The sequence below is a fragment of the Emydura macquarii genome, unplaced genomic scaffold, assembly GCF_026122565.2.
Source record: "Emydura macquarii macquarii isolate MOO-44397 ecotype Brisbane River unplaced genomic scaffold, CSIRO-AGI_Emac_v2 contig_2890, whole genome shotgun sequence".
Classification (NCBI taxonomy): domain Eukaryota; kingdom Metazoa; phylum Chordata; order Testudines; family Chelidae; genus Emydura; species Emydura macquarii.
Window position 1 is genome coordinate 1615822 of NW_027133027.1, and position 13052 is coordinate 1628873.

At 39.0% G+C, this 13052-nt stretch overlaps 1 protein-coding gene across 2 annotated transcripts in view; it reads right to left on the reverse strand.

Moving 5' to 3' along the window:
• Positions 1–9551, reverse strand: part of LOC137166573 (orofacial cleft 1 candidate gene 1 protein homolog) — a 101577-nt gene extending 92026 nt beyond the window's left edge. For both annotated transcript variants that reach the window (XM_067568349.1, XM_067568346.1), the window contains exons 1-2: positions 9474–9551; positions 7688–7776 (exon numbers count right to left, since the gene is read on the reverse strand). In XM_067568349.1, coding sequence (XP_067424450.1) covers positions 7688–7699 — 12 coding nt within the window. In that variant the 5' untranslated portion in view covers positions 7700–7776; positions 9474–9551. The remainder of the gene's footprint in view (positions 1–7687; positions 7777–9473) is intronic.
• Between the last annotated feature and the right edge of the window lie 3501 nt (positions 9552–13052).

Below are 13052 nucleotides of genomic sequence, written 5' to 3' on the forward strand. Positions count from 1 at the left end.
TACCTGGACTGTTTGCAGCACATGTGAATTAAATGGAATTTTTAGACCTGCGATGAAGATTTTGGGGGGAAAGAGATGGGAGGGCTGTGGAACTATGAGTTATCACCTGTAATAAAGAGAGGTGTTGAACAATTATGCGTTGAGAGTCTGTGCTGAGCCTCATAAGGTGCAATACACAACTTGTAACCTAGATGGAACTGGGGCTGAGGTGGCTTTAACCCACCTTTGTGCTGTCCCAGTCCTGGGCTGCTCCAGGGGCGTGAAGAGCCTTCTAATAAGTTAGACAGCCCTGGAGGCCTATCTAAGTTATGGCAGCCTCCCTAGGCTGGTTTTGACTTTAGTGCTGGCCAGAATCTCCCCAGTACTGCGTGCTGCAGCTCCACCCCAACATGCCCCCCACCCCACCGCTGACACACTTCTTCCTGCCCCATGATGCCCTCTGTATTGGACTTGGGAAAGGGACATGGGAGGGAAGCCTTTGGAAGGCAGTCTAATGGCTGTCTCCCGCAGTTCCTATGCTGAGTGAGGTCTCACCTAGTCAAAACCATAGCTCTTATACCCCATTTATGCCAGGAACAGAGGTTAAAGCAAGACTGAGGACCTCACCCAGGGGTTTTTATTACTATTGTTAAAAGTAGAGATTTTGGTTACTGATAGATTTAAGAGGGGAGGAAGCAGAAACCTGCTTCTGCCAGCATGTTCTAGGTCATAAATATTCCTGCTAATTTGTGCCGTAGGTTAGCAGATTCTTCCTTTCATTGTTTGTGATTTTTTTTCCCTTTTCCTTTTTAACTTGTAAAATAAAGAAGATATTTATATAACCCTTGCCTGGGTTCTTGATGGGATATTTCAACAGCTCAGAGAGTGCGGTTTATGGGAGAAACTGATGACAGTTTTACAGTGGCAAGTATTTCCTACAGTAAGTGTAATGAAGTACAGTGGAAACACTGCAGAATCAGAGCTAACCTTCTCTATTTCTTGGATGTATAACCGGCAAGTTTTGAAGGTCCATCACTGTAAATTAGGGAAGAGAGCTACTGGGCCAGATTTGCAGTGGAGATCTGCACCCAGAATTGTTTGAGTCTGAAAACTCTGAGCTAAAATGTATGTTTTTTCATTCAGCATTCCTGCAAACGGAGCTCTCTCTAGGGCTTGTGGAGCCCTTTCTTGGTGCATGTTTTTTGCAATTCAATCTGTTAAATAAATGTGCCAAGAAAGGAAAAAACCCAACAAAATCTTTGCAAAATGGATCTTGGAAAATGCTATACTCATCATGTGAATAATCTTGCATTTATAGCATGCTTTTCATCCCCAATGCTCCCCATACTCTTTACAAACCTAGACCCTGATCCAACAAACTGGTCTGTGAAGGAGTTGTGTCTCCGTGCAGAGCCCTGTTGAAGTCATTGGAGATCTAAAACAAGTGTAAGAGTCTGTTCACGTGCCAGGGCTTGCAGGATCAAAGCCTTAAATTGGTTTACAACAATGTGCAGGGATCACTAACATATCAGTAAAATACGCTGAGAGGAAGTTCAGCCATGCTACCCAATGGGTTCTACCAAGATGAATTTTAATGAGAGTAAAGTGCAGTTCTGTTATGAAAAATGACTGTAAATATAATTTCTTACACAGCAGATTTGCGTTCTGTGTATTAACTTATGACTTGAAGAATTAAAATAAATGTTTGCAGCTTTTTGCTCCTGTTAGCCTTGTACAGCCAACACAACTAAAAGGGGATGAACTGGATTCTATTCCAGTTTATGCCTTCTCCATAGAATTGTTCACTAACTTCCAGTCAGTTATATCTGTGCAAACCCATTGAAGGCGACAGGGCTGCACAATGCTACTGAAGGCATGATCTGAAAACAGTGGGGCTACGCTAATGTAAATGGACATTTATTAATGACCAGGGTATACAAAATGAAAAGAGATCAGTGTGACTCTCAGAGTCCATTCCGAGTTTATATGGTTGGTAATTAGAAAGAGTGGGCTTGATTCTGCTCTCACACCAGTTTTAAACCACGGTAACTCCACCTATTAGGTTACTCCTTATTTACTCCAGTGTAGACCCAAATATCTGTTTACTAGCAAACTTGAGCACAGTTTGTCTGGAAGTCAGTGGGACACAGTAATCAGGAGTTTCCATAAGGTCATTTTTACAGTCACTTTTCTGAGTAGTGCCATGTTTGTAGGCAAACAAAATTTACACTCAGAAAAAGAAAAGACAAGGAAAGATTGATCATTGCGAAAAAGATGGTCAGTGAGGAATAAGCATTTTGCCCCCCAGTCATATCTGAATAAAATGCTGGTGTAACAATCTGAGAAAGACAGTTCTAAATGATGATATCTTCCTTTGTGAGACAAACTTTGAAAGGCTCTGTGATCCATGACTATGCAGAAGAGCCAGTGTCTTTTGGGTCCCTACTTCCTTTTTACAGAATGTGATAACCGTAAAAAAAAAATAGCAAAAGTGAGAATTGTAAAATAGCCAGAGTACAACTCTCAGTTTCTAAAACTACTGTGAAAAAAAGTTTGTTGTTCCACTAAAAAGATTAGCTGAAATTATTAACATTAGCATTTTCTGTGCTAGTTGATACAATTCTTGCTTATCTTTTCACTCCATTTTGTGATGAAGGCTTGATAAGTAAAAGCACTTAAAATGCTGCACTGTGACATGTGATTTGATTATTCTGTTCTCTTATTATCTTTGACCAAAAGGTACAACTTCCTAATAGGCGCTACTTCCCCCTTTGCCCACCATGTCTGTCTTATTGTCAAACCATAGCCCCTGACAGACAGACTCAGGACCATATGTGTTTCTTTCGTTAGTACATTGATCTCCAATTGCAACTAGCTTAGTAGAGTAATAGTTACATTTGAGGTCATTACAATGTCTCAGAGAAACTTCCACTTTAATCATTGACTATCAGATAACTTATAAGTAATAGGTAAAATTGTACTCCAGATCTGAATGAAGGACTGTCATAAGTGCTAGAACATAAGCTGATGTGAGATCAATTATTTTCTGCTGATTTGAACAAACATTTGCTTCTAATGTATTTATAATAATAAAATAATAAACAAAATAATAATCAAGGATAATGTCTACATTTCCATACCAGCCACAATTCCTGGTGCATGTTTAAGTGGTGAGGAAATTACTATTCAGATAGATTTATATTTATCAAAGTAAACATCCTTCTTACTTGCTATATACAGCCTGCTTGATAGCTTAGGATATTAAAAGCACCCTTCTTCTACTCTCTACCCCATGCTTTTTTCCATTCCCATCCCAAAGGTGCAGAGGCTGGAGACGGAAAGAAATGGTGAGACTTGGCACATGTAAATTTTACTGCCTGACTTCACTGTCACTGATTACAGCTGACGGAGAGTTAATAAAAGAGCAAAGCTAGCTGTCAGAGTAGATTAGTGTGTGCAAAGGACAAGACAAAGGAATAACGCCGTCGTTATTATTTATGGTCATTAACTGGATTGAATTCACTCCTACAACATCCTACCTGAACAGTAAGAATGATCATCTGATCACAAAATCTTGCATTTATATTCAAAACAATATTATTGTGTCTATATTGGCTTGCAGCCTGCTATGAAGAATTTGTTTCAGGAACTAACCAGGGTGGATACCACATACCTAGCTAACATGCATGCGAAGGCTGTCATCAGAATTTTGACGTTATGAAGAATATCTATTCCCTGGACAAAGTTCTTCTTGTGTAACAACTGGTAATATTATATATATATATATATATATATATATATATATATATATATATATATATATATATGGTGATGAAATTGCACCCTTCCTCTGGATAGAGGTATGATTACTGAATCAAGGTGCCACTCATGCTGAAGATATAGATTTGGAGAGAGGAAAGTTACTTGGGAATCACAGACAATTTAGTGGTTCCCTCCTATACACTAGTGTTCACGGATTAGGGTAATACCTGTATGTCCTGCTTTTCCAGGTAATTGTGGGGTTTGGTTTGGTTTTGTTTTTTTAAAGAAACATGATCAATAGACTCATTAAATTACTGCAATTTATTCTACATTGGTCTATACCTGAAATCAACCCAGAAATTGAAGCTGCTGTAGCGCTCTTACAAAGGAGTACATCTTGCCATATGAGCCTGGTGCTCCAGGATCTACTTTGGCTGCTTATTGGTTTCTGGGAAGGGTTTAAGACGTTGACTTTGACCTATGAAGTCCTAAATGGCTTTGGACCTGCCAGTGTGAGAAACTTTGCACCTGCCAGCGTAAGAAGCTGCCTTTCCTCTCCCTGCGCCATAACACAGCAGTTGTGGTCAGAAAAGGCACTCAGACGCAAGTTCCATAAATGTGAAGGAGGGCATTTCCAGCTTGTCATCTGCAGTGATGGGCCCTCAACTTCAGAATTCTTTCGTTCCCATGGATCTTCTGCGCATGTTATAAAGCCCATCATTTTCTCAGCCTTTTGGGGAAAGGGGGAGTGTGATAAATGTGCGCATTGGTGGATGTGATGGAGTGCTTCTGATTTTAGAGAAGTGGCTGGGGGTTTTTTGTTTTTTTTTTAATGTCAGTGCATATTTATTATTTATAGCAAAAAGGTCTAAAGCAAAGAATTGGCACTTTTATTCTTTTTGTTATATGTCAAAATAAATGAGCCCACATAAGCCTATGCCTATCCTTTATCACACTGGCTGCCCTGCAGAGGAGTTATAACATCAAAGCACAGGTGAAGAATCAAGAGCACCAAAGTGAAGGAGTGATGTTCCTCTCCATGCATTCCCTTCTACACCAGGCTGCAACTTCCTCCTGATAAGCCAGTTTGAGTGGCTTCTTTTGTTGGCTTGTTTTGCTTTCTGGGGCAGAACACCCCTTATTATAAATAAATCAGCCTGCTGCCAAGCCAGCTTGAATAGTGTGCTGAATGGTTGTGAGGGAGGAACCACAGAGAACATCTGAAGGGTTTGTAAAGAAAGTCTTCATTCAACCCCTACTGTTTGTCTCCTTACTAAAACTCATAACTATGTATCTGAGACAAGTATGAAACAGTCTCTCCCTCACAACAAAAGGCTGAGGAATTAACTACGGCCAAAGAAGCATGGAAGGTTACACCACAAGTGGCTCAAAAGATCAAAGCCATATTTTACCAGACTGTGTCATAATTGAAAGATCAACACTCAGATGCCATCCCTACAAATTTCCATGAGTTCTAGACTCAGAGTCAAAACCCTACATCTTAAACCACCCTTCCAGCTTGGGTTCAGAACTAGATGCAAAACCGGAAGGGCTCTATCACACAAAAACAACTGAGCTCATGAGATGTTTGCTTTTTGGAGTCAAAATGTTGCAAGAAGAGCCGTAAGACTTTGAGGCTGTCAAATGCTAATTCTAACCCTGATTCAGTCTTCTATTCCAAAACTAAACTAGACTGAATTCCTTCACTAAGCCTAACTCGATCCAAACATTGTTTCCTCAGGTCATCTCTACTATACTTAAAGTATTATTATTAAAAGGTCATGTATTCAAAGACTGCCTCTGAATCTCTGCAACCAGGCAATAGAATTTGCAGTTATAAATAGTGCCTGTCCACACAAATTGCATGGGTAGGGCCTTCGTTTTTAAAGGATCCACTGACCCTGGGAGCCTCCATTTATAGACAGTGGGGCCTCAACACCGCTGAAAATCAGATTCTAGATATCTAAATTGGGCACCCAAAATTAGTGGAGAGTTTTAAAAAATTTATAATAATGACCAGATTCATAAACGTTCTTAGGCACTAGGCGCACAGATAGGCAACTACTGGGATATATACAGAAGCACCTGAGTGAGTTAGGCACCTTGGTCCCGTTAAAATCAGTGAGAGTTAGGTGCCTAACATGCTTCTGCAGTGCTGTAAATCTTAGTAGGTGCCTTGCTGCATGTTGAGGCGCCTCCTTTGTAAAGCCAGCCCTAGATGGCTATCTGATTTGCCCATACAAATTCTGCTTTTTGAGAATATAGATCTATAAGGATCTATAAATATCTTACCAGTTTGGCAAGCTACTTAAACTTGTAAAAACAAAAGTAAGGACTGAATTCATTAACAAAAAGTATTTCATTTCCCTGTTGCAATTTTTGGTTTAGGGTTGTTGGGTTTTTTGTTTGTTTGTTTGTTTGTTTTTGGGGTGTGAGATATTTGCATACAAGGATGTGAGCTTGATGCAGGTTTCAAATTCCCATCTACTGCCGTGGAAGTAAACTTCAAAAGCCTCGACATGTTACTTATTTACTTATATATAAAAATTTGTCCTTATAAGGTATGACTACACACTGTAGAAGCTAGGCAACACATTATTCAAAGGCAGTTAAAGGGCATTGAACAAGATTTGGGCAGACCTGTGATGCCATTCACAGATCTTTATAAAAGCAGTTAGATGCCCAAGGGACTAAAACATTCCTATGAGCAAGCACGTACTATAGGATACCTCAGCAGACATAGCAGGCAGTGACATGTGTGCATTCGGTGCCTGTGTATATGCATGTATAACATAATACACAAACAGACACCAAATTCTCTCCTCCTTATGAATAAAAATGAAGCCAATGTGCTCTCATTTCATCGAACTGTCATTTTACTGCATTTCCAAAGCAAAATTCTAATATTTGAAGAGTTACCTTATTGAGAAACACCAAATTAGCCACAACTATGTTCTCCTTTTTGATACAGCTCACTTTTTCTTTCACCAATATTTCTTTTAAATATACAAGAGAGTTCAAACTATTTTGTGAACTTATGAAATCAGGACATTTAATCAATACATATTTTTAAAAATCTCAATGAGCATCAGTAAAATTCAGCACCTGTGCAAACTTTCAAAAATGGCTAGATGCAAGAGTTCTTTTAATTCTCCCAGGTAAAGACCCAGTCAGTTAAAAATTTGCTCCAGGCTAAAATGTAACAAGTAAGTTATAAACCCCTCAAATAGGAGTTCATAATGGAAACAGCTGCTCAACCCTAACTATAGCGGGTGCAACTATAATAAAAACCACAGGAGTTCATATTAACAATGGCGTTCCCTTACACTCTTTCCTGTTACCCATCCATTAACTGAACCATACTACTTAATGGATGTAAAGGCTACAGGCTTCTCTCCCCGTAACAAGATAGGCAACATACAGATAACATACAACAAGATAGGCAACATGCTAAATAACGTACCATCAAATGTCAGCATACAAATATCCCCCAGAGGATTGAATCTCCAGTCTAAGTAGAACGCCCTACTCCAATGATTTCCAGTTAGGATAACATTCCAGTCCATTCAGAGCAAAACAGTATTGTAAGCTATACTTCATACAGTATCTTTCACGAACATTGGGCAAAATCCTATAGCCACCCTGGACATGGAGCTCCCATTGAATTCCACACACAAAACGACTGTAAACAAATACCCAAGAGAAAGAAATAGATAAAGTACCAATCACCATAGTATCTAGCTGCTGAAGAATCAAGCCTATAGATAAGTGCATGACTAGCTATAAAATATATTGCAGAAAGGGACAATATTAAAGGTCCAGATTGTGGCATTTACCCCACTTACACTATGAGTAGTGCCCCTTCATATCCAGGTGTTAGAATCCTGTAGACCAAGCAGAAACAATATCACCTGAAGACAGTGTACAGTGTGTTTATTATACTCACCAAGCTTTGCATTCACAGATAAAGACCACATGAGGCCCATTTGAAATTTTGGCCCAGGCCATCTGCTCCCGTCCCCCAGAGCTTGCAATCTAAATTAGATGGATTAGATAACAAGTAGAAATTAATCATAAGAGAAAAAGGAAGGACATAAAACTGAAGATAAGGCAAAGCTCTTTGGAGAGGATTATTTACAAAGAATGTGGATCTTTGTCCCATTTTGGTATGTTCTGACTGGTGCTTTTATATTTATCTTTTAATGTGACTAGGTGCGAGACCGAGTCATTAGTTCAACAAATTACACTTGTGATGGAGAGCTAGCTAAAAAGTGAACCTGAAGGAGGAGCTTCAAGGTGGAAGAGAGATGGTGCACGGCATACAGAGAAAAGGGGGCAAGAAAAAAGGCACAAAGGACAGTAGAGAAAGGGAGGGTTAAGGAGAGAAGAGTGGGAAGAGCCTCCTCTAAAAGATGAAAGGAAAAAGTTGAGATGTAGGGAGGGCTTTGAGATGGATGAGCTTGTCATAGGTCATCTAGTGTTAGCAAGTAAGAGACTATCCTTTATCTCAAGCGGTCAGGGCCTCTGCTTTTGGAGCCGAGGAATCTGAGTTATATCCCCTCTGCAATAGTCAATTTCTAAATGGACACTTTGTGCAGCATAATTACAGCCAAGAAATAAGTGGCTACTAATTTGTTACAGTACTCTCCTTCCTTCTTGTCTTTTGCAACTCCCAGGTGAGCCAAGGAGTTATATTTCCTATTTATGAAAGGAGTTATAAATGTAGGGTCTATTTGGCCAGAACAGAAAAAAATGGGTCAAAACATTTTCTTTTGTTTTAAATGAATCATGTCTTAAGAACTTATAATTCGCTGTTTCTGACGCTGAAATTATGCCCACATTTACATACCACAGCATCACAAATAGAGGATTGAATACAAGCATGAGAAAAAAGTCTGGTTCTCAAAGAAAAAGTTACTTGATTATTTAAAATATAGGTCTAGTTCATAAATGATGACTGAATAGGGAAAAAATATAAAGAGTGATTTTGACATAATCCCATAGCATTTGTGCAACCAAGAGACATTAAGGCTGCCTTAGACCTAATATGGAGAAGATCCCACAGGAAGAAATACTCTGAGTCATCAAGCCAAAGATTCACCACCCTCAAATGGTGATACACTACTATTTTTCATCACTATTTATATTACAGTGGAGTCAAGAGGCCCCAACAGAGATCAGGGCCCCATTGTGCTTGGCGCTGTACACACACATAGTAGGAGACAGTTCTTGCCCTGAAGAGGTGTCAATCTAAGTAAGGAATACACCTTTTTTATTTGATACTAGAATTTACTATTCATACGAGTAGTACTGTTATATTATTATACCAGATACTAGTAGACAATATTGCTTTACACACACACACACACACACACACACACACACACACACACACACACACACACACACACACACAGCCCCTGGGTACTACTACTACTGACACTGAGGTCACCCTGACTTATGATAGGGATGCTGGAGGAGGAAGAAAGCAACCTCTCAAGCTGGACCATAGATCCCCCGCATCCCTTCAACAGCAATCAGGAACTGAGATACAGTCAGGAGTTCCCCCCAGCTCTACCACAACAGTTATAAGGGCAGGGGGAAGACCCAAACACAAGGTTAATGTGTTATTTGTTTGTTTAAATCGGCCTGGATCTGTCCCCTCCTCCTTCCTGATGAGGCCACGAAGCAGTTCACTAAGGCTGTGAATGGTGGCTGAACAGCGAACTGACCTGTGCAAAGGAAGGTTGCCGCATTGCATAAAGTCAGGCTGCTACAGCAGAAGGGAGAGACCCAGACGCCATCAGCTCCCTTCCTTTCTGAGCATTTCCACGATTCTCCAGCACTGAAATGAAGGACTATGCCCTCTCCCCTTCCTTCCCTACCCCTATTCTGGCCGTGAGTTAGGTGCCGACCTTTTCCTCGGACAGGTCGGTGCATTGTGCAGCCAGCATGCACAGAAGGCAATGTACACAAGATAAGCTGGATAGGGTCCCTGTGACAATAATATCTGTATTCTAGGCAGGCAGTTCTGGCTGTGGGATTTAAAAAGACAGACTAAATATGTGTGGCTAAATAAGCAGCAACTCTGGAGAGAAGTCTCTTCTGATTTGGTTTATTACACTGAAGTCAATGCTTTTTTAATTTCTAAGCACATTTGAAGAATCATCCGAAACAATAATCATAACAAAGTTACATTAATAAGACTGCAAATTAACAGGTAAACACAACACTCTTCTTACCTTTTAAGTGGATCGCCTTAACAACAGAAAACATTTTTATATTCCAGTTTGCATACACGATAGTCTTGTGTGTGTGGTTTATTTATCTCTCTACACTGACCCAAGATCTGCTCAAGAAAATTAAGGACTTTTGCCACTGATAGTACAGTATTATCAGTAACTGCCTTTACACCCGTACATAAATGTTACCAATCAATTTTTTTAAATGTACTATCCAATTTTAGAGTGTTGTTGTAGCCATGTTGGTCTTATGATAGGAGAGAGACAAGGTGAGTGAGGTAATCTCTTTTATTGGACCAAATTCTGCTAGTGAGAGAGACAAATGGTCAAGCTACACAGGTCAGGACCTGAAGAAAAGCTCTGTGTAGCTCGAAAGCTTGTCTCTTTCACCAATAGAAGTTGGTCCAACAAAGAAACCTGACCTTGCATCTCTATATATTAGACATAGATGTGGTGATTTTCACTACACATACAAAATTATGGAGAAGTAGGGGCCTCACCAGAGCTAAGACCAAATTTCATTATAAAGCCCTGTTTAAGTACTACTGAAATAAAATCTTACAGTAGCTTTATTTTGATAGGAATGTTGACTCAGGCCATATCTATACTACAGATTTCTAACAGTGTAGCTATGTTAGCCAGGGGTCTCAAGAGGTGTGATCCCTGACCAAGATAGCTCTGTCAGCAGAAGTCCCTAATGTAGCACAGTTACACCAGCAAAACTATGCTTTCACTGGTAGAGCTCGATTTGCTCATGGGGGATGGTTTCACTATACCAGTTACAAACTGTAACTGAGCTGGTATAACTGTATCCACACTAGGATCACTTTGCTGGTCTAGTTTACCGGTACTCCTACAGCAGTAAAAGCACACCTAGTGCAGACCTGGCCTTAAGCAAGAGTTCGCATGGCCCAAAAAGCAAAAGGCTGAAATTCTCTTACGTCAAGATTTTCAAAGACACAAGTGTGAATTAGTCACCCAACCTCCCACTGATTCTCAATGAGAATGGGGTGCCTAACTGCCCCTTTTGTCTTGGAAATTTTCCCCTACCATGGCATTATTTTTCTTTAGATTTAAATAATATAAATGCCATACAAAAAAAAGCTGTGATGGCCCTACTAATTAATTAGACTTATGGTCAATATTTAATTAGAACTACCATTACAATATATGATGGCCATCCAGGAGAAAACAGAAGCAAAAACCCCAACTACATCAACCAATCCAACAGCAAAACAGCCCCCAAAACCCTGCTAAATCAACAGCTTTTTCAGCCTTCCCAAAAGGTCACAAGCTTCAGGTTATTGCCTAATCTTGTTTATTTTCTCTGTCTCCCTGAGAGACTGAAAAAATCCCCAATGGTTCCTCCCAGTTATGATAGTTACATTCATCCAGTAAAGAACAGGAATACCATTCGATTTATATGCCCCAAAAAAATTCAGAAACACAGCTCCAGTTTCAAAGACTGAACACTAAATACTTGCTGTAGTGAGCTATGGGTGAACTAGCCCACAATGTAAAAACAAAAAATTCCCCAAAACCCATTTTGTACATTCAGACAAGCAGCACATTTACGAAAACCACAACCTGATGGTAGATATTCTATGTGTGGGGAAGGATTACACTTGCCCAGGTGAGTTATTCACTCAGTTCTACTATTCTATATTCTATTATAATGTAACAAATCACAGAGGACTGTATTAGCAGAGGTACTGAGCACCTGGATTTCTCTGGATTAGGCCTGTAAAGTTCACCTATTAAGAGAAACATTATAAAGCAAGATAGATAAGCACTTGAATATTTTACTAAGATATACTATGTAATGATGAATAGGTTGCAAGGAGCATTTCTTGAGGTAACTGACTGGTAGAGCTCCATTCTATATGATTATTTTAAATGCTGCTGGGTTTTTGTTGTAATACTAATTGTGTGTTAAGGTGCCTACAGCCACATATTATCATCTTTATTATTATTATTTAAATTGAAATAAACAAGCAAATACTCATGTGTACATACAATTCATGCACACAGACATTTATTGCAGAGGCAGTAACACCTCTAAGTCAAGGTTACACAAGTTTCTCCATTCTCAAGAGTTATTTTAGCTGCTTGAAATTTTTTCCATCTGGGGCTGAAATTCAGCAGGTTCACTCTCAGTCTAGGAATAAATTGATTTCAAAAGTCTAAGCAATGGCACAACTGTTTGCAAGAGTGGAAATATATTTTTTCTATTATATAGTTTTTTTGGGTAATCTTTTACTTATTTATCTTGGCCAACTGGTCAAAAAAAAATGTCAAAAAATGGAAATTTGCACAGGAAATACTGAAGTTTTTCAACAAAATGAAACAAAATGGAAATTTCAGGGGATGGAGGGAAAGGTGGGTAATCCTTGAAAACCAATGAAATTAAATTAAATGAAAACCAAAGCAAAAAAAATTTGGCTTACAAAATAGGAAATGATTTTTTTCAGTTCAAAATAAAATATCTGAATTGGTGGAATTTCTTTGTTTCTTCATTTTTGTTCTAACAGACAATCAGTAAGTAATTCCATGCAAAAAAAGTTATATTGAAGAAACATAAAGATTGCCAAGTGAAGTACTCTACAGTCAGAAAATTTATCCAGTTAAATTTTGCCTGTGCAACCTGAACTCTGACTCCTTGTACACATGTGTTAAGATATAGGGTAAAATTTTCAAAAGAACCTAAGTCCCATTTTCAAAAGTGAGTAAGGTAACCAGTGCCCAAAATCTCACTGAAAGTCAGTAGGACTTAAGCTCACAAGTGCCTAAGTCCTTTTTTAAAATGGGACTTAGACACTTGAAAATTTTACCCATAGTCTTTTATTACATACCATTTTACCTGCAAATTTCTATAAATATATTGCTCTGGACATCTCGTATTCACCTTACTAATGTGGCTAGTCAATGGGCTTCTCACATGAGTAAAGCAAGCAGACTTGGCCCTTAGTAACAATTCTGTTAATATCTAAGAATTTTTAATACATGTAAATGGTGTATTATGGGAACTTAACTTAATGCACTACTTAGAAAACTCATAATGCTATTTCT